The sequence below is a fragment of the Lepidochelys kempii genome, chromosome 10 (genome assembly GCF_965140265.1).
Source record: "Lepidochelys kempii isolate rLepKem1 chromosome 10, rLepKem1.hap2, whole genome shotgun sequence".
Taxonomy (NCBI): domain Eukaryota; kingdom Metazoa; phylum Chordata; order Testudines; family Cheloniidae; genus Lepidochelys; species Lepidochelys kempii.
Window position 1 is genome coordinate 35002881 of NC_133265.1, and position 22109 is coordinate 35024989.

The following is a 22109-nucleotide window of genomic DNA, read 5'->3' on the forward strand; positions in this document are numbered from 1 at the left end:
AGTTAATAGCTTTCCTTTCTGGCCACCACTTGGGGTTTGGCTCCAATGCATCCATCTAAGCAGTGGGTGCTGTGCCAACCCCCACGCCAATGCCTACTGGTTTGCCTTGGGCAACCCCGCCAGCTGGTTTTTTCAGGCTGACCTCACCTGTCTCCTGCGCCTTCCACCAGCATGCACCTCCTCCCCAGGGAGTCCCATTGACAGCAAGCAAGAGCCGTCCAGCCCAGGAAGCAGGTGCCAGGCCAAGCTCATCAGGGGTATCTGTGAGCATCCCTTCCCAGGCCCCTGCCATCCAAGCCCCAGCCCCATATGGCCTGGCACTGCATGCTGATGAGAGCCTTTCTAACCACTGCAGCCACAAGAAACCCCACGGAGCAGGGGATCCGGAGCCTGATGGCGGCTCTCCTGCTGCCCACGTCCCTCCAGTTAAAACCAAATGGGTTAGATCTCTGCTCCTCACAAGACATCATGCTCTATGCCCCCTTGCTCCCCATATGGGTCCCAGTGCCCAGCTGACCCACTGGGGTCAGGGACAGGGAGAGGCTGTTCCCTGGGAAGGGTGATGGTGACAACAGCCGGGCCCAGCCGGCCCGACACACAGTGACACATGGAACACACCGACATTTGCTACATTTAGCACTTGCTTCCCCCACTGGCAGGGAGAGGCATTCCCTCAGGATCCCTCAGCAAGGAGGGGACCAGCAGGAGCTGGGGCTGCCCGAGTCCCCACCCCTGGGGGAAGTGCCCTGGGCATGGCTGGGCTCAGGCTGTCAGAGAACTGGCCCTGAGAACACCCCCTTTACAGACAGGGTCAGTGGCTCAACCAGGCTTATTGGTTTCCTCTTTATCTCCTGCTCCCCATCACAGGCCACCCTCCAAGCAGGATAGCAGTGGGGGACAGGGATGAGGCAAAAGGGGCAGACCCCAGCCTGCTTGGTATTAAACAGGCTGGTGCATGCTGCTCCCCACAATCTCTCCAAAGGCCTCCTCCACAGACTGGGCTCATGAGCCTTCCACTCAAACCCCACGAGTCCACCCTGCCAGCCCCCCCGCCCCTCCCCCCCAGGGAAATCACAGGAGGGCCCCCGGGCCTGAGCACAGACACGAAGAGCCAACGAAAGAGCGACAGCGGGCAGCTCTGGAGGGCAACGCTGCTGCAGTGCCCACTGGACAGTGCTGGCCCCATGCTCTCTTACCGGTATCCTGTAGCAAGAGCCCTGCTCAGAGCCCCAGCACCCACCCTGCCCCAGGGAACAATGCACCAGTTCGCATATCAAGCCTTGACAGTGATAGGGGTTCCCGGTGACCCCCAGAACCACACGCCTGCTGCAGCCTTGTTGCTTATTAACTACAAACCACCCCCCACCCCATCCTACCCCCCACCCCACCCACACGCCCGATGGCTGTGACATCCCTGCTGAGCCCCTGCTGCTCACAAGATGGTCACCCATCCGTTTGTCCAAGACTGGGTGCCGATTCCCTCCTTCCCGCACCCCTGTGTCTTCCCGCTATCATCCCTGTGAAAGTCCCTGCCCACCCCCAACAATGGGAAGAGCCTCAGCGCTCCTCCCATGCCCCACTGACAAAGGGGGGGCGCAGTGCAGAGTGCCCGGGGAAGCAGCCCCCAGCCCAATCATGGAAGACGTGAGGGGGAGGGGCCACCATGCCACACAGGGTCCTTCCCAGCCGCCAAGCCGGGGCCTTTCTGCCTGGCTCTATGTCTGCACTCTGGCCTTTCCTCCAGGGGTTAGCTATACGTCGCAGCCTCAGTATCAGTGAGTACTAGCAGTGTGAGTATTTTTTGCTTCGGGAGACATGGCTCCTGGTCCCTTTTCACACAAAAAAGGAATCCCCTCCCCCCTGAACCCCATTCGCCAGTGGGGCGGGGAGGCAGGGGTGTTGACATCATCGTTGCAGGCTGTACAGAGCGGAGCAGTGTCATGATGACCAGCTGCCCCCTCATTCCCGCTGAGCCCTCATCAGACACAAATTTCTATTGCTGTGGCCAGGACCATCTGCCCTTTGCCTTTGTCCTGCCGCCCGTCCGTCCGGCTAGCTCCCCCCGGGGAGGACAGGCCTGGCTCGGAGGTGGAGAGCCGGGGGCCGCTGCCTTCCGTCAGGATGGTTCTCTTGAGCGGGGTGGGGGTGCAGGAGCTGGGCGTCTCATGGCGATGGGGGCCGGCGGAGAGCTTATCTCCGGCATGCTTGCGGGAGCGGTAGGAGGGCCGGCGGCGCACCTCCGACATCAGGTCGTACTTGATGAAGTAGAAGACCTCCTTGACGGGGCAGCGCTTCTCGGGGTCCAGGGCCAGAAGGCGCTGGAACATGCGCAGGGCATTGTCTGTGAAGCGCCGCCATTGGGACGGCAGGCCTGCCAGGCGCCCCTTCTGCCACCGCACAAATTCCTCAAAGAAGGTGTCCGAGGCAGCGGCTGCCTCCCAGGGGAAGTTGCCGGTCAGGACGCAGAAGATGAGCACCCCGAAGGCCCACACGTCGATGCTGGTGTCCACCGCGAAGCCCTCGGCCCGGCCGGCCTGGCATACCTCGGGCGCCGTGTAGGGTATGGTGCCGCTGATGCGCTTCACCCGGCAGCCCACCTTGCGGGTCATGCCGAAATCGGCCAGCTTGACCCGGCGGCAGTCGCGGTCAAAGAGCAGCACGTTCTCCGGCTTGATGTCCCGGTGCACCAGGTTCTTGCTGTGCACATAGTCCAGGGCCAGGCCCAGCTGCTGCACACAGCGCTTCACCATGTCCTCAGGGAGGCCCACCTGCAAGGGCAGACACAGTGCATTAGCAATGGGCACGGGGATGGGGGTGCCGGGGGGGAGGGGCATTTCCACATCACTGCTGCGACCCAGGGGCCCAGCCTGATCTCCAGCACATGTGGAGTTGGACAGGCAGGCACTGGGGGTTTAGCCACAGAACTACAGAAGCGAATGGATTAACAGCAGGTTGGCTCTCCTGGGGACTGTCCCTGACTGCCAGGCTCCTCACAAGGTGTATGGGCCCCGTCACAGACACGTCCTGTTGGCACATTTCAGGTCACACAAAGACTCTCCCCTTAGGAGCTTGAATTAAGGAGGTCCTACTATAATTCCTTTATCAGTGCTTAACCTCCTCCTTCCCCAGGCCTCCACGTGGCCTCGCACAGATGGAAGTGTGTCACTCCAAAATGGCACATGCCCATGCTCCTGGTCGCTGCGGGGATGACTGCCCGCCCCGAGGTCTGTCCCAGAGTGGGCCCTTCCTGCCCCCCAAACAGCTTTGTGGCTCTTCTCTGGTCAGTATCTGGTAACGAGCTGCCCAGACCTGGCCGCACCATGGACATTCTGCTCAGCCTCCCTGCTCCGTGACATGGAGCTGTGGCTCTCCTCTACAGGCACATCCCCCATCCACTGTCACCCCCCAATCCCAGGTAAGGTCCCCTGCTCCCAGGGCTGGACCCAGAAGTCAATTGGCAGCAGGATCTCAGTTGAGGACCTTCTCCCTGAGAGAGGCCAAGTCCAGTGCAAATGAGTGGAGATCCACCTCAGCTTCTCCTCCTCTCGGGTCTCTCTCTAGTGCCTGTTAATCTCCAACAGACCACGACACCCTGGGAGGAGGCAGAGGCGTCGACTCCATGCGTTCTCCAAGGCTGGAACATCCATGGAAAAAAATTAGTGGGTGCTCAGCACCCACTGGCAGCCAGCTCCCCCTCACAGCGCCTCCCACCTGCCTGCTGCCCCACCCATCAGCGCCTCCCCCTCCCTCCCAGTGCCTCCTGCCTGCCGCAATCATCTGTTTCACTGAATCGCATCGTGCAGGAGGCGCTGGGAGGGAGAGGGTGGAGTAGGGATGGGGCACGCTGGAGGGAGGAGGCAGAACTGTGTGGGAAGAGGCGGGGAAGGGGTAGGGGCGGGAAGAGGCGGGGTGGGGGTGGAGGCTTGGGGGAAGGGGTGGGGTGGGAGCAGGGTCTGGGGTGGAGCCGGGGTTGAGCATCCCCTGGGCCCGGAGGAAGCTGGCTGAGAAGACTGATGGAGCTGGAAGGGCTGGCTGAGGAAGAGATATGAAGGGTGCTTGGCCAAGGCAGTGTGAAAGGGAGGAGAGGAGGTCATGGTGTTCATGTGGGAGCAGGCAGAGGAATTGCTTAGGGTGCTCTGGGGTTGGACAGGGTAAGAGGGAGGAGACTGACAAAAGGGAAGTCTAGGCTGAGCTTCAGGAGAAATATCTAAGGCAGAGAGGTCCGGGGGGCCAAGGTCCTGGAGAACAACCCTACACTGGCCACTGGGTCGGGAGGGGATGGACTAGGTGACTTAAAAGGCCTTCTCTACCTCTAGTGTCTCTGATGAGCATTGCCTTGGGTCCCTATCCATGTGCAATGCAGAAGCTGGGTGGAAATTTGGAAACCATCATCATCCTGAAATGGCAGCCAACAAACTGTTTCCCTCCCTCCCACACACCAAGGGCTTGAGAGGTGATCAGGTGGCTGGTTAAGAACTGCCAGCCACTTGGGCAGGGCTGTTGAGTTCAGCAGGGGTGGGGATACAGTTGTCCTTCTTCTCCAGGGGGCAAGGTCCTTACCGCTCACCACTACCTTGGAGACCAGTGCAGGCCTGGTGGAACCAGTCCAGAATGCATCCCCCAGGGGAGATCTTAGCCAGAACCCAGGCTAGTCTGAATCCCTGGGCCAACTGCAGACACCAATGCCAGCCTTCCAAAGGTCAGACTGGTGAGGGGCACACAGGGGCTAGAATTTCCTGGGTCACAAAGGAGAGGGCATTTCAAGGACTCACTTCCCTCCCCTGCCCCTCCCCCACACATACACCCTGTCTCTTGTCTTTGCTAAAGCACCTGCTGAAGCTGTATAATCACATTTTCCTTTATTTGCTTTACATTACGATTTCATTACACTTCCAATTCAATTATGTCTAATTATATTTGGGGAGATCTCTTTCTACTCTTTGGTCATCCTTTCTCCTTGGTTCTCTCTCAGTTCTGTCTGCTTATTCCTCCTCCCCCCCATGCCTTGTTCCTTCAGTGCAGAGAGGGGAAATGTTTTATGATCAGAGCAAGCAGTACTATATGTGCCATTGGGCTAGCTCGCCCCAGGAGGTGGCTATGAACCCCTGGTCACTGTTGAACCCTCCCTACTTTCATAAGGATAATGAATCATAGTCATTAATTTCTTATCTTCATCTAGCACCTTTCAGGATCCCAAAGCACTTTGCAAACCACTTCACCTGCCACTGAAATGCAGCCCCCTCTGGGGTGGGACATGCCAGCAGTTTAACAGCGCACAGCATCATTAGGCAAGGGTTTAGGACAGGAAGTGATGCATAATGCACCCAGTTGCAACTGCAGGGCAAGCATAAGCAGGAAGGTTGTAGTGACCCCAGTTAGTATTTAACAGCCCTGCTCTTGTGAAAATTGCTACAGGCTCATTAACAGGACACAAGTGGCCAGGGGCTCAGCTTTGTCTCATCTGAAGGCATGCTGCCCCCAGGGGTGAGGTCTGATTGCAGAGTCGGGGGCAAGAGTGCCACCTACTGAACACCCTGTATATGCGGGAGCCACTAACACTCGGGATGCTCCCAATTCAGAACTCTCCACTCACTCTCACCTTGCCCAAGTAGAAAGGATCCACAAGGTGCTAGCAAGAGGAGAACCAGGCCCAGGTGCTCTCAGACGGGAATGTCAGGGCTTTCCTGTGGCAGTATTGCACTCAGGCACCCGCCAGGCCTGAGCCTGATCTGCTGGCTCCAGTCAGCACCCTTGCTTAGCACATGAGATCACAGCTGGAGGACAGAGTCTGCCTTTAGGTCTCTGAGTAGCGGAGGTAGGATGGGGGTCAATGGAGAAGGTGGTCTTCTCGTGTAGGAAAGGGGTCTGTTGTGCAGGGGAGCTGGGGCAGCCCCAGTTGAGGGCCATGGGTGTTAAAGCTCAGACTCCACGGGGGCAGGAGAGAGGTAGCCTAGGGAAGCTTCCTAGCTGGTACCTGTGGCGGAATTATGTCAAAGAGGTCCCCGCCAGGCGCATACTCCTGAGCGAAGACATAGCAATCCTCAGTCTCAAAGACCACGTCGAAGACCTTGATGATGAAGGGGCTGGAGGAGAGCGTGTTGGTGATGCTGAACTCCCGCAGGAAGTTCTTCAGCTTCGTCTTGCTCTTGTTCACGAACTTCAGCGCCATTTTTGTGCCTACAGGGGAAAAGGCTCAGGAGAAGGCTCAGCAACATAGGGCTCCCCCCAGACCAGTGAGGAGTTTGGGGGGGACACAACGCTCCCACAAGAGCTCCCAAATTCATGGTCCCCGACTCAGGCCCCACCCATCCAAGCAGTGAGGTCCCAGCAGGTGCTGCTCTCCCTACCAACCCAGCTCTACGTGGCGCTTGTCATGGCCTGGCCCACACCCACTGGACCTCTGGAGAGGCCTGGGCAGGAGACACTGGTCTTTGAGCACAAGGACTGAGATTTTCCTGTCCGTTTTCAAGATTTTAAAAAATGTTCCCATCCCAAATCAGAACAAAGAGTTGAAATCTCAAAAAAATGTTCAAACTGAAAGTCTGGGGGGAAAAAATTGATTCGGGTCAGTGGAATCGTTTCATTCCCATTTTGTCAATTTTTTCAAGACCTTTTTAACTCTTGTTAGCTTAAATTTCTAAACAAAAAGTTGTTTTGAACCAGAAAGGTAGAATTTTCCATGTTGAGTTTGACACTCTTTTTTCAAAAATGTTTTGAGTGGAGAAGTTCATTGACGACGCCCCTTTCCCAGGAAACGTGTCCATTTGGATGAAAACCATTTCATTGAAAAATTCCTGACCAGCTCTGCTGGGGCTGGGGCCAGTAGCTGAGCAGGGACACTAACAGGAGCACCTGGCATCCTCCCCAAAGGGCTTTGCCCTCCCAACCCAGAACTACAGAACAGCCTCAGAGCAGCAAGCCTGGTCCACTGGGAGCTGTACAGAAGGAACCGCCCCAGCATCAGCCCACCATGGAGACCTTCATGCCTATCCTGTCAGCTCACCAGAGACAGAGGACTGTGGGTGTGTCAGGGAAAAGCCAGTGGAATGGCACACAGAGCGGATCCCTGTGGCCACAGGCCCTGGTAAGAGGCAAGCAACAGGCCATACTTGCTACTCTCCCAGTAGCTGGATGCCCCCTGGCTGGAGGTTGGGGAGTGCACCCCTCATGCCAGTACAATTTCTGCAAGCAATACCCTTTGACTTAGATTGGGGATGTGGCAATAACGAGTCGAGACCCAGCCTGCTTCAGGGGTCCCTGTCTGAGCAACTCCTCACTCCCCCATGAGCTGAACCTAAGCTGGGGTACAGGAGCCTGACACTTCCTGCAGCTGGCATGGCTGGAAATATCCCGAGGTGAGCCACTCCCAGTGGGCATCAGTCAGCCTGCAGCAGACAGGCGCCAAGCCAAACAGGAGGGACAAGAATCCTTGTACTCCCTGACCTGCTAACAGGTCTGGGCTGAATTTCAGATGGCTGCTCAGTTCCTCCACTCCAGCCGTGTCTCCCCTCTCCGTCCAGCCGCTCCCAGCCCGTGGCTCGCCAAGCTACCAACAAGCCCTGCCTGCCCAAATGCCCAGGCCTGGCCACTAGGAGCCGAGCTGGCCTCACCTGTGCTTTTGTGGGACACCAGGTCCACCTTGCCGTAGGTGCCCTTGCCGAGCTCGCGGATGAGGTCATAGTGCTTGTTGATGTCAGAGCCGGAGAGGGTGCGGATGGCCAGCGACTGCATGTCCTCGGTGATCAGGGGCACTCCGCAGCAGGCCAGCTTGCGCGACGGCTCCTGCTCGATCGAGCCAGCACTCATCGTCGCACTGCAAGGCAGAGACGTGGTCAGGGGCATCGCCATATGTTGCCACGCCTGTGGGCCTGCCACACACACTGCCTGGCACCCGCTGTCCTGTGTGGCGCTGGGCAGAGGGGAGCCTCATGAACCACTAGGGGAGTTCTTTGGGGCCTGGGGAGGGCTGCCCCTGCAGGAGCACCGAGACCCACTGTGCTGGATAATTCCCCACCCATGTTGTACAGAAACAGCCCCTCCTGTCATCAGTCTAAATTCCCACCCACTCTCTCCATGTCAGTCCTGATCTTTGCCATCACTCTCATTCCTCTAATCCTTTGCTGGCTCCCCTTCTCCATCGCCAGCTCCAGAGCTCTGCCCTCCCTGCTCATCTGCCCAGGCTCCATCTCATCAGCTCTGTCCATGATGCCCCATTGCCCTCTTTGTCTGCAACCCCCGTGGCCGTGCTGCCTTCCAGGCCCCCCACTATACATGGAGCCCCCACCCCCCAATCCAGGCTGGCTGGCTTCTTTAAATCCCCCCAACAACCCCCTCCCTCCCACAAGGCCTGCTGTGGCTGTAGCCAATATCCAGTGCACTTATCCACCTCGTGAGTCAGCTGCTCCCCTCCATAGAAGGAAAGGTCAAGCACTGGGAGAGGAGTCAGGACTCCAGGACTGATGCAGGGAATTCCAGGCAGGTGGGGGGCACAGGAGGGCTGAAGTGTGTGTGTGTGTGTGTGTGTGCGCACCTGGGCATGTAATTTAGGTATTCTTGTTAATATGATGTGTATTGTGCTAGGTGCTGTACATTATTTATTAGGGATATTATGTTAGCACCAAGGAGCCCTGGCCCTATTGTGCTAGACACTGTACATTATTTATTAGGGGTATTACGGTAGCACCAAGGAGCCCTGGCTCCATTGTGCTAGGTGCTGTACAAACACAGAGCAAAGCAGTGGTCCCTGCCCCCAAAGAGCTCAGTGTGTATGACTTTATAGAGCTCCCAAGCACAAGTGACTGTCCATGCAATCACTGGGCCTGCATGTTACACCCCTTTCCCCTCAGCTTTTCAGTTTGTCAGCTCCCCAGGGCAGGGACCATGTCCCTGGCTATGTTTGGAAGTGTGGACTACGTTGCAAGCGCCCTGTGACAGGGCTTTCTCCTGGGGTCTGCCAGACTTGGTACAACTCTGCACACATCTGCCCCTCTCTGGGGCTGGCTGTGAGCCGTGCTATAGGCAGCAGGGAACTCAGAGGGTCAGGGAGAGCTTGTTCGCAGAGGGGAGAGCAGGAACTCAACCGTGGCAATGTCTCAGCTGGCTGGGGATTTCCATAGCATCACCCACAATGCTCTGCTTCAGAATCTGATTGAGGTCACCCTCATTGTGCTGAGGTGGGACAGAGAGCAAGGAGGAAGAGGTGGCTACTTACCAAACAGTGAATGTTGGGACACCACAATAAGGCTGTTTGGAAAGGCATTGGTGTTAGCACCAGAGGAGCATCTTTACTAAGGGCAGCCTTCCGTGAGCAGCTGTCTGAGCACATATGATTCCATCCTGCAGGGGGCAGTGGAGCATGCCCACACCCATGCTCTTGTCCAGCAGAATGGATGCTCTTGTGGCTAAGGTCTGGCACTGGGTCTCAGGAGATTGAGGTTCAATTCCATGCCCTGCCATGGGCTCCCTGTGTGACCTTGGGAACGTTCTTTGACCCCTCTTTGTCTTGGTTCTCCACCCAAACAGGGTATGGCTGTAAAGCAAGGAGAAGCCTACAACAGAGAGTTTCAGAGCCCAGGTTTTCAGGCCTGTGCAGTGGCACTAGAAAGAGCTGTGTAGCCATATGGGCTCAGGCTCTGACACCCTGTTCCAGGGGAAAGCTCGCTGGAGTGGGGCTGAAGGGGCCTGAGCTGTGTTCCTCACTGCCACGGACTGGCTGCATGACCTCGGGCACGTCTCCTCACCTCACTTCCCCAGCTGGTGAAGGGGGAATTATATGTCCCGAGCACGAGATCTGTGTGTGGAAGAAGAGCTAAGTATCATTCTAGCATTTGCTATACAATCTCTGCTGGGGCCGGGGGGAAGTCGCCCGGCGCTGGGGCGGGAGGGCAGGCCAGCAAGGTGGATTTGTCAGGGGCCCACGTACCAGAGGATCTAGGCACCAGGAGAAAGTTACAGCTCTGCTGCTTGTCATTTGAGTTAGCTGTTGTTGCCAGGTCTTTAGCCTTCCCACAACACAGCATTACCCTCACCCCTGCAGAGAGGATCCAGATGCCAGCAGCACACAGCAAAAAACAAGATGCTGTGAGTTATCCCCGCGACACTAGCAGCATTTGTGCTCTGAAAGCAAGTCAGACCTGGCTGGGGGGATTCTGGGCACCTCAGCTGGCACAGAAGGGCAAGGATTGGCGAGTGCAGGCCCAGACAATTTCTGAGGGGGGGCGGTTGGAGCTGGCCAGGATCTGAAATCCAGGAGATCCTGGGTTATAAACGGAGAGCTTTTGCGCAGCAGCAAATGCACAATGAAGGCCAGCTGGTGCTTGGAGCTTTAAAGAGCAACCCCCCCTGCTATGCCAATGGGTTTTCATTCACAGAAAGATAGGACCTGATTATGTAGAGAGCTGCCTCCAACCCAATCCATTCCCCTAGGACAGCTGGTACCATCTATGATCTCACAGCACCGGACAAAGAGACACTAATTAAGCCTCACATCACCCTTCCAAAGCAGGATGGGATCTTTTATCCCCATTCTGCACATGGGAACACCGAGGCACAGAACGGTGATGTAAACTGCCTGGATTCACACAGCAAGGGTGAGGCAGAGAACCAGATCGCCCAGCTTCCAGGCCTGTGCTCACACCACTAGGCCATCCTGCCTCACAGCATTAAATAATCCCCTACAATGATTCTCTCACCAGCTTGAGTGTAGCAAGGACTAGTGTTGATGTGCGGCAGCCTTTGGATGCCATGGTGTACTTCCTCTAAAGGAAAATAGTCTGTGCCCCCTCCCCCGGACCTGCCCCCTCCACACATACTATGCTACTGTTGCTACAGGAGACATCAATCAGCCCCTGCGGGGCCAGCTGTGTAGCTCATGGCCCATCCTTATACAGTGTGACAAAGCTGCTTTCTCAGTTTGCTGGCTGGTTGAGGGATCTGGTAATGGGCTGTCGAATTTTTCACTACTGGGTTACTGGTTCAAATCCAGCCCAGATATGTGCTTATCCCATGAAATGGTTGAGGAGGGGTCTCTGGCACTTCCTCCCATATCACAAAAACACCACTGATTGCCCTCTTGTTGGTGGTCTCCAAAGGTTAAATGAGGACTGGAGAGGGAGCTACTGCCTGGCCCTAGCAGCAGGCACAGGGGTGGTTTGCAGGAGAAGTTGCACAGCTGCTGAAGATAATCCAAGCGTTTCATGCTCCAGGACTGTCCTGCAGCCGGGTGCCCATCGACAGCACAGAATTCACTCTGGAAATCACTTTAGTTAACAGCAGCGTTCAGGCAGAAGAAACCAACGCTGCAGTAAAACAAGCCCCGAGACAGCTTCCCGAGCGCAGTATCATGGCCCCTGCTGTTCCTGCTATGAGGTAACAAGCAACAAGCCCAGCATACACAAACTGTGACCAGAGCCTGTTGCTACCCTTCACCAAGGAAACCTGGGCAAGGGAAGGCAGTGAAATGAAAACACAGAGATGCCCCCTCCCAAGTCATGTTCTGACACGCTGCAGCTAATGTCCTCCACAGCCGGTGTTCAAAAGAGGTGTGTGGTTGCCAGGGAATGCACGGGTGTGTACAAATGCAAGAGCCGGGACGGAGAGGGGAGTGTGAGAGGGATGTGTTTAAGTGTGTGAGGAGTGTGTGTTGCAGAATGCCCGAGCAGGGTGAGCAAGAGAGGGGTCCACGCATGTGTGGGAGATCTTCCTGGTTTGCCTTCCCTCCCTCCCTGGGACAGAAGCAGGATGCACCTTGGTTTGAGTTGTGTGCTACTGCACTTCCCCTTGAGCTGCTCTCTTCTTGGGCAGGTCCAGAAGCGCTGCAGACGATTGAGTCTCTGCTCATCTTCTCCCACAACATTTTCCTCTGAAGGGCCCTGAAGGGAATTTAAGTCCCACTGGGGCTGTACCAAGCTCCCAAGTGCTGGGTACTCAGGGGTACATTGCCCCAGATGCTCAGCTTCTGGCTGCAGAGGAATCTGGGCTTTCCCTCATGCACTGGCCCTGCTCATTCCGCATTTCCCAAACTGGCTGTGGGGGTTCTCGCTGGGGAGTGCAAAGGGGAGCCTTTGAGAGCACTGGACAGCCAGAGCTCCCGAGGCAAGGCTGAAAGGCCAACATTTTCCAAAATGCCACTGATCTTGGTGACCTCCATTTTTGGGAGCGCCTGACTTGGGACACCAGGGGCTGGTTCCCGTCGGTGCTGAGCTCCTGGCAGTTCCCATCAGAGTCAAGGGGAGAGGCAGGGGGTGCTCAGCCCCTGGGAAATCAGGCCCCAAGCAGTCACAAGTCAGGCACCCAAGCTCAGTGGCCACTTTGGCGTAAGTGGCTGGGCTGCCTGCGATTGCCATAGTACCGTATGGCCCCTGCCATTCTACAGCTCTGCGGAGCGAGAGGAGGCTAAGAGGTGGCCAAGTCCAATTGGCAAACAGGGGGCCCAATTCGCCCCCAGGGGATGACATCAGTGGAAAGTACTGGTATTCCACAGGAAGAGCATCAAGACTTGGGAACCACCACCATGCTGGGGTGTTTGCCGGGCTGTTTCTTGCTCTTCCCCGGATCTGATGCTGCTTTGAGGTGGTGCTGAGGATCACCCAGGGCACAGAGGGCCGTGGGCGGGGAAGAAATTCAGGCTGGATGCTGAGATTAGACTGTCAGCTCTTTGGGGCAGGGATCAGCTGGTTGTTCTGTGTTTGTGCAGCACCTGCCACAACAGGGTCCTGGGCCACGTTGGAGGCTCCTACGTGCCACTGTAATACATCTAATAAATAATGTACAGCACCCAGCGCCAGGAGAGCCTGGTCCATGACTAGGGCTCCTAGGAGCAACTACAATTCACATACTAAATAATAAACATGGTGGGATCACTTGGGGTTGTCTACTGATGTTGGACCCCTCAGGTTGGCATGAGCACCCCTCTGGGACATCAGCATTCTGGGACTGTCCCCCAAGGGCCTTGGTGAAGGTGAGGCAGACACCCTGGACCCCAATGGGCAAACACAGACCGTTCCACCTCAGCAGCCACTCAGCCACTGCTGCCTAGTACCAAAACCACTGCCCAGACGCCTCAAAGGGGCAGGGGACGTTAATTGAGGTGGAATGAAGTGTTCAAGCTGTCTCCTTCCGTAACAACTGAGTGAGATTCCATCGCCAGGCACCAACATGCCCTGTGTAGCTCTGTGATGACTTTCAGCTCTGCCCTCACCACTGCTGGACACTCCCAGCCATCAGCACTGGATGCTGGAGCGCATCAGGTCTCACTGTGGCCAGACACCTCTCCCCTGAGTGCTCTTTGGGGAAAGGGCTGTCTTTTCATAATACAGACTGGGCAGAATTCAATTTTATTTTTTTATCCTTTCCACAGATGACATGGATGCGAATTTTTAACCATTTAATTTTTTTTAAATCAATTTACATTTTCACAGTCATGGAAAATGGAGGGGGGGTCAGACAATAATTAATTAATGATAGGAGATGTTGAGATTCAAAAAGTTAAAGCTTTATGACCATTAAAACACATTGTCTACATCACATATCAAAATAAATATCCTTCAATCAAACTCTAATAAGTTCTCAAGCTGTGTTTTTCTTACTGTGTCTCTCTGTACATTTCAATTACTATCCATGGCAATATTCTTAATCGGTTTGAGTGTGTACGGTGAAATGGACATTTACCGATAAAAACCTAATACTCCCAAGCCTAATGATGTGTGTGTACAGTGCCAAGCACAATGGGTGTCAATCTAAAGCCAAGGCCTCTAGGCATTACCAGAACACAGCTGACCACAATTATAATCCACCTCAGCACATCTGTCTCCAGCCAAACCTCCAGCTTCAGCAGCCTAGCTGAACTAGACAGCACTTTTACTGGGACAGAAGGGAAGGGTGTGGGGAGAGGATCTTACACCTCTCACTTCCCTGCTTTTCCCCACTCCATAGTGAGCTTCCATGTTATCCCACAGCGACTGTTATCCCGCTGTGGTTGTGTTGTCTGATGACTAGTTACCATTGCTACTCATTCACACAACAGTCAAGTGAACCCCAGGACTTAATTACTGATCATGATGGGGTGTGTACCCTGCACAGACCCAGAAGGGGTTAATGAGGCCTGGGAGGCCAATGATGTTATGTGGCTGCACATGGAGGGGGGAGCCAAGTTTAACTGACCTTGATGACCAGCTGGGAAGAAGCAGGCGGGTTAGTAAAAAGCCAGAAGCTGAGAGCAGAAGGGGGCTGCAAGGAGAGAATCTGCAGTCACTGTCTGGGAACAGACAGCTGGTGAGGAGGAAACCTGGGGGGAGAATAATCCCTGGGAGCCTAGCCTTGAAAGAAGGGCCAACCCAGAGAAGCTGTGGGGAATAAGGCCTGCGAGAGGCTGAGTACAAAGAAGCCCAGGGAAACAGCATCTAGGAGTGGGACTGTGCAGACCTTGGCTGCCAGTTGCAGGATCCTTGGGCTGGACACCAGTGTAAAGGGAGGGCCTGGGTTCCCCTACCACCCATTGGGAAAGTGGCATGAGCCCAGAGTCTGGGGACAGAGCCCCGACTTAAGGTCTAGAAATTCTTTGTGGGACTTTTTATTTGTTGAACCTTGTTACCCCAAAAGGAGCAGACATAAATCTTGTGACCTGGCTGGAGGGCCAAGCTGGTGGAGGAGAGACCACCACAGCAATGGAGCGACAGCAAGGGGCACCACACGGGGAGACACCTGGCCACAAGGAGTGCGATGAGTGACCACCTTACACTTGTTCATACATAATACATGAATTTTTAGAATCCAGGTACACTGATTACATAGTGTTTACACTGGAATTACTCTGTCATGTTGCAGCCGCCTTCCAGTTACAGGGACTGGTGATAATGAAAGGTACACAAAGCACAACCACCACAGAACCTCAGGGATTGCTGTAGAACTGATGCATAACTTCACTGTTTTGACAGTGTAGCTACAGCGTGATTGCACAGCGAGTGCAGCAGAACTACAGGCAACTACCTTGTCATTGCAGCATAAATACCACCCCACTGTGTTGTGGCTGTAGTGCAACCACAGCATAATTACAGTCACTAGATTGTATCACCCACTGGGATGGGACAGCAGGATTTCACAACTGTCCTGGCCACTCCTTGGGGTGACCTGGGCACCCAGCAGTCCCCCATGCATACTGCAGGGTAACCTCAAGAAACGATGCCAACACAAAAGGGAATTAAGTCCCACCCTTCCTTCTGGCCACTTGGATCTAACTGGCATGGTCCCAGCCACACAACCAAGCAATAGGAGGCCAGCCTTGGGATATAAAGATACGAAAGCCCATGAGGCATCCATGCAACAAGAGGATCTCATGGACAGCTGGGGCAGGGAAGACTTTCTAAGCACCACTTCAAAGGTCATGCAGTTGTAAAATAGCCTTGAGAACAAGCCAACATCTGCATGAAACCCCACTGGATGGATCCATCCTGCATGGCCAGTCCAAAGTCTCCTACCAATGCTGACTTGCTCTTAAAGCAAACCTGAGATGGATTGCTGGGGACCGTCTCTTCATTGGTTCTTCAAAGTCCTGCTCTGGGTCCATATCAGGGCAGTAGAGACCCCACGCAGCCCTGATGGAGAGCTATTAACAAATAAATGGACGGGTTTGGTCTATATGCAGTTTTTGCACTGCTTTCACCATATCAGTTTAGAAACAGATATAGCTCAAGTAGTACCAATCCCATGTGTGGATGCACTTATATCGGTATCAAGGAGCTTATAGCTGATTCCCACATGGGAAGGGGAATAAATTATATTGAGAAATGGCAGTTTTATACCGGTACAACTGCAGCCATACTTGGGAGTTTTAACCAGTATAATTATAGCAGTAACAAAAATCACACCCCTAACACACAATTAGACTGGCGCAAAACCTGTGTGCAGAGCAGGGGGAAGAAATCAGGGCAGTGCCAGAGTACTGCAGAAAAGCAGATGCTGTAGCAATCTTCAGAACAAAAAAAAAAAGAGAGATCCTGACAATAACTGGCCCCTACATCTCACCTGACTTTCAAGTAAATAATGAAACAAAAAATAGTAAAGCATCCAAGGCCTTCCTCCCTATTGACTTGCACCATGTGTAGTCCCCAAGAAGGTGGACAATGCTATCCAACTCTGAACAGTACTGCTTCACATCCACTTTGGATTCTGCATGGCTGTAAATGGTCTCACTAGTGCAATGGCCAATCAGACCCCAAAGGCAGGATGGAAACATGAGCATCAACTAGCACTGGGTGTTTGCAAAGAACAGATCCTCCCGGATAAAGCTGAAGGCTTTTCTTTCGCAACAGATTTCCAACATCACTGGGCAAGAGGAGAGCTGTTGCTGTTATACAGTTAAATGTGAATACAGTGGCTCACAACATCTCTCAACATAAATTACAGTTAGCTTGCATATGAACAGTGTCTTGTAGATGGGAAATGGTCTGCAGGGCCCTAGGCCAAGATTTATGTTATCACAGCAGCAAAGAGCCAAGGGTAACAAATAGCAAAACCACAGATGGTGGGGAGGTGTCTGCTGCCGTGCCCCCGGGATAAACCATATGTTATGGGGTGGACAAAGCCCACAGTGGGCAAGAAGGAATTAACAAGAGCCTGTGGACAGTCAGTCTGGGAGGGTGGGGGGGGGAGGGAGAAGAACAGATACTGGCTGTAGCTCAGCGAGAGAAACCGAGCTAAAGCAGGAAGCTAAGGGTGCGCATCTACACTGCAACAGACCACCCATGGCTGGCCCAGGAGAGCTGACTTGGATTCGTGGGGCTATAAAATTGCAGTGACGACAGACAGGCTGGAGGGAAGGCAGCTGGCCCTGGGTTCTCTGTGCCAGTGGAGGGACCTGCAGAGAGCAGGAAGACTCCAGCTGGGTCAGGGACCGGCCTGCCAGGGGAGCAGAGAAAACTCTCCTGAAGCAGAACCACTGGGTGGCGGCAAGTGCTCCGAAGCTCTGCAGTGAGCCTGAGGAGAGAGAGAGCTGCCAATACGCCCGAAGCCTGTGCAAAAGGTGGAGGCAGGAAGTGGTCCCGGGAGGCAGTGCGGGTCTGCGCAGATAGGCCTTGACTGCTTATTAAAGGATCCCTAGACTGGACGCCAGAGAACAGGAAAGGCCATTGAGGGGGGTGTGAGGCACCAGGGTAACAACCCTTGCATCCCCCTGATACCAGGGGTAAAGACGAGTGAGTCTGGAGTCGGGATGATGTCCCAAGGAGAGGTCGATGGTCTATTATTTGTTGGACTCTTGGTTTACCCCAGAAGGCATGGGGCTATATGTGACCTGCCTAGAGGGCCAAGCCACAAGAAGAAATGATTCACCAGGCTGTCGGACTGCCTTGCAATGCCCAGCCTCAAGGGGGCAATCTGGCAGCAAGCCACACTCTGACACCATACAGTAATCTACATACCTAAGGCACTTCCATGGCACTCACTACATCTGAGCTCTTCCCAGTCCTTAATGTATTTACCCTCACAACACTCCTGTGAGGCAAGCCTCTTGTCCCCATTGTACAGAGGGGGAAACTGAGGCATGGAGCAGTTAAGTGACTTGCCCAAGGTCACAGAGAAAGCTTTTAGCAGTGCAGGGAATTGAACCTAGGTCTTCGAGTCATTTTAGGCTTCTACCCTTACCACTGGCCTATCCTTCCTCTCTAGGGATGAGCTGCAGCTGATACTGAACTGGGAGTTGCTGTGACCATAAGTGAGGGTCGATAATACACAGTGACCCAGGGAGATTACTGACATGGGCCCGATCCCGCAGTCAATCCATTCTGACACAAGGGTCTGTCCACATGGATCCCATCCTGGGATCAAGGCCATGGGCAGGTGATCCCACTTGTAAAAATGCAGCGAATATCCTAAAATTGTGCAAAGTCAAAGATCCTGGATGGGAGGGAGGAAGCCGGGACCAGTGAAAGAGAACTAGGGGCAATACCAGACAGCAATTTAGGCATGAGTGTTATGGCAAAAGGAGTGTCCAATCAATGCAATTTTAGGGTTGCACACCCAGGACAAGTAGATAGCCGTCCATCTCAATGGGACCTGGCACAACCTCACCTGAAATCCTGGGTTTGGTTCTGGGTTATCAGAAAGACTCGATAAACTGATGAACAACAATACAAACCATCCGGGTTCTAGAGGGCCTGATGAGAGTTAAGCACGGATCGCATGGCTAAGCAGGGGGACAAATAGAGGGTGCAAACATCAAGAAGGGGAGAGTAGAGCAAAGGCATATAGGGAGAAGCAGTGGGACATTTAGGCTAAAGATCAGGAATCTATCCCAACTGAGATCTATGAAGCTTTTCAAGGGAACAGGTGGAGACCCCATGGCTTGGTCCAGGTCAGACTAGACTGGGTGAAGCATTAGCAATTATACCACGTAGGGAAAAATCCTGCATTGGCAGGAGAGGCTCTGATCTAATAGGATGTTTCCATCTCTCCAGGAATCACCACCCTGGTACAGACCAATGGTCCATCTGTGCCCAGCCTGTCTTCAACAGAAGCCAGTGCCAGACAGTTCAGAGGAATACACTAAACACTCATAATGCACGTAAGTGTGCAATGCTCCACCCCAGGGGAATACTTCTGCCGGTCCCATCCGGTGATCAGCTCGTGCCCACAGACATGGCTGGGAGCCCTTGTCAGGGGCATTCTAGCTAGGGTAACCACACAGCCTGGCTCTTTGTCTGAAAGATCTGCTCTAGGAATTATTTGGGAGTAGTTCTCTGGCCTGTTTTTCCCAGGTCAGATTAGAAGATCATAGTGGTCCCTTCTGGCCTTGGAATCTATGAATCCAAGATGCTCTCCTTTACTACTAGAGATAGGGCTACAGATAGCTTCCTCGGAATGAAACTGATCTTCCTGAAATGTCTCATGCTCCATCCCATCCCAGGGATGTCACACTCACACAGAGCTGTTTTCACACCACTACAGAGCCCTATTTTACATTCTCTAAATCTTCATTTTTCAAGAAAAATACAAAAACCCAGCCAAACACACCCTGCAACATATGAGCCCTTAGTGTCAGCCCAGCAGTGGTTCTAAGAGCTATCCTGCAGCAGGGAGTTCCAAAAGTTAGGTCTAATGCTAATAATGGGCTTAACAGAGCCAGAGCTTTAGAATTGAGGGTCGCTGGATGGTGATCCGGAAGGACTTTAGTCACTTTTTAAAATCCCAAACTAACCATCCTGCTAACAGCTAACCCAGGCCCTCTTTGAGACACTGCAGCGAGAAACACCAGGACTGGGTGCAATAAAGCTTCCCTTCATCCACAAGACAGCTGGCTCTTACTGCCCCGGACACATGGTGGAAACAGCAGTGGTCGCATGGCAAAGAAGAGAGGAAGCGCCACCTAGTAGTTACAGCAGGAGACTGGGAGCCAGGAGACCTGGGTTCTGCTCCATCTCTGCTGCTGGCTGGCTGGGTGACCTTGGGCAAGTCACTTAATTCTCTGGACGTCAGTTTACCCATCTGTGTGATGGGGATAATTGACACTGACCTACCTCCAGAGGGGAGCAGGATTCATTGTTTGCAAAGTGCTCTGAGGCTCTTGGAAGGGAGCTCCTAGAGAAAGGTTACAAGCTGAGGGGAGGGAGTGGCACCAGCTCATTCAGTGCCACATTGCAAAGGCCCCCATGAGGAGAAGCATCTCCTCCTGTTGGTGACAGTGGCCTGGAGTGCAGGGCACGTGTAACATTGAAAGGACACTCCACTGTCTGAGCCCTCAGCTCGCTCCTGATTAATCCCTGCACTGCTAAGGATGCTCCCACCCAGCTGACCACTGACCACCCCAGAGAGGGCTGAGCCAGGCCCTAGACTGTCTACTGCCACCCTAGCACCTCAGGTGCCTCCAGGCTGTGGTCATAGGCACGTCTGGTGAGAAGGTCCCATTATATTGCTGTGAATCGTGGACACTGCGGGGTGTCCAGCCCACACCAGCATGAATAGAAGCTCAGTGAAGCTACCTGGCCAGCCCCAGAGGCTGGGTCAGCCCCAATGGCTGATGAATCCCAGCTGGGGGTGAGCATAAAGAGAGGAAGTTATGGAGAGCTACAGAAGAGGGAGGAATTATCTGGGATGGGAAGATGGAAAGGGGCCTGGAAGCAGTCAGCTGTGGGCCACGGGAGGGATGAAAGGTCAAGGCTGAGGAGGGAGAAGGGGGCTGAATTCATAATGTCCCACTGGGATTTAGTTGGGGGGGATTCCAGGAGAGCTCTGGGAGTCCTAGCCCTGCAAGACGGGTGAGCTGATGGAGGCCCTGGAGAGACCTCCTGCCAGGCTCAGGAGGGCAGAAGCCTAGGGAGAAAGCAAGGGATGGGTCTGAATATGGGCAGACCTTTCCTGCTTGCTTCAGGGTCTCTGGGCTGGAATCCAGAGGAGAGAAAGGTCCTGGGCTCCCCCATCAGTCACTGAGGAATGAGCTGGGAGATCCCCCCAAGAGACAGGGATGACAGTGACAAAACCCTGGGAGAAGGGTGTGAGGCCCAGAGTCAGGGCCAGAAAACCTGATGTAAGGACATCAGGCTTCTTGTTGGGTTGGACTCTGTTACCCCAGCCAGAAGGGGCGGGGCTTAAACACCACCTGGCTGGAGGGCCAAGCTGCAAGAAGAGGAGGAGCACAGCAGGCCCTGAGCACCCGTCACAGGGGGCCCTAAGGAAGATGAAGCTGCTATGCTGTGCCCAGCCACAAGGAGGTGCTATAGCAGTGAGTCCAGTTATCTACACTAACGTTATCACCGTTATTTATCGCTTGGGCTGTGACTGAGGTCGGGGCCCCCTCGCGCAAGGTGCTGTACAGGTGCAGAGTGAGCCAGCCTGTGCCCAGAGCTGGCCATCGAAACAGACTAGACAAAGGGAGCATCCCTGTTCTACCAATAGGACACGGAGCCAGAGAGTAAATGAGGGACTGAGCCCCACTCCCCAGCACATCTGTGGCAGACCCCCCACCAGGCCTGCCATCGCTAAGGGCAACGAAGCCTGCCAGGGGGGAAGGGCCAGCAGGAAAGAGTTAACCTGCTAGCCGCTGGCAAGCAGTTCCCCAGGTCACTGGCTTTCAGCAAGGCAGCATGGGGCTCCCTACGTCTCCCCACCTCAGCTCACGCAGTGGGCAGGGTGCCGAGTGGGGCCAGGGGCTGCAGTGATGGCAGAAGCCCTGCAGAGTCGCACCCTTTGGCGATTCAGTGGGAAGGGGGATCTGCCCCACAGGACAATGGAGAGCAAGACAGCTGACCTGGCTCGTGGGGGGAACAAAGGGCTTCAGTCTTCTACCTCGCACAACAAACCCATTGTGTGTTGCTGGGGCCCCAAGCAGCCTGGCCATGCCTCACTGACTGCTTGCATGCCAGGGCGCCTGCTGGGCCACGCTCCCCTCTGAGGGCTGGTGGCTACCAGAGCTGGCAGGGTTAATAGCTCCACTTGTCTCAGCAGCTGCCAGTTCCTTGTCACTACATATTAAAGCCTGGTCCTTGTGCAAGAGGGAAAGTGCTTCCCTTAGGAACTGGGCCTTTTTGAATCAGCCCCAGCCTGCTCATCTGGAGCATATTTAGTTATGCAGCCTGTGGGTCTCGTTCACAATGCTCTGCCTGGCATGGCAGCCCACCTGCACCTGAAACACACAGGGCTGGGGAGAGGGGGCTCTCAGCAAGTCTGGTCACTCGTTTCCACCAGCCCCAGCACTGAAACCTTTCCCAGGCCTTGGGGACCTCACATCCCTCCTCATCTCTGTAGGCAAGGGCTGTGTTGTCCTGCCTCTTCATTTCTCACCTGGATCAAGTCTAGATACTTGTACATCATAGTAACTGGACTCTTCTCAATCTTCAATGGATTTACCCTCACACATCCCTAGGAGGCAGGTAAGTCATCCCCATTGTACAGCTGGGAAACTGAGGCAGAAAGAGGCTAAGTGACTTGCCCACGGTCACATAGGAAGTCTGTTTCAGAGCAGAGCATTGAACCCAGGTCTCCTGAGGCCTAGGCTAGGGCCCTGAACCAGTCTCTCACCCCCTCATAGCTGACCCCATCCTATTCTGCACAGCCGGTGTCAGCGACATAAGTGAGAACTCAGGGCCTCCTGCTGCAAAAGCGGAAGGCGAATCTCCCTTAAT

The 22109-nt window shown here is 54.4% G+C and overlaps 1 protein-coding gene across 4 annotated transcripts in view; it reads right to left on the reverse strand.

Moving 5' to 3' along the window:
- Positions 1–1400: 1400 nt before the first annotated feature.
- SBK1 (SH3 domain binding kinase 1) overlaps positions 1401–22109 on the reverse strand; it is an 80628-nt gene continuing 59919 nt past the window's right edge. For all 4 annotated transcript variants that reach the window (XM_073362819.1, XM_073362822.1, XM_073362823.1 and 1 more), the window contains 3 exons: positions 7611–7813; positions 5975–6177; positions 1401–2768 (listed from right to left, as the gene is read on the reverse strand). In XM_073362819.1, the coding sequence (XP_073218920.1) occupies positions 1980–2768; positions 5975–6177; positions 7611–7813 (1195 nt within the window). In that variant the 3' untranslated portion in view covers positions 1401–1979. The remainder of the gene's footprint in view (positions 2769–5974; positions 6178–7610; positions 7814–22109) is intronic.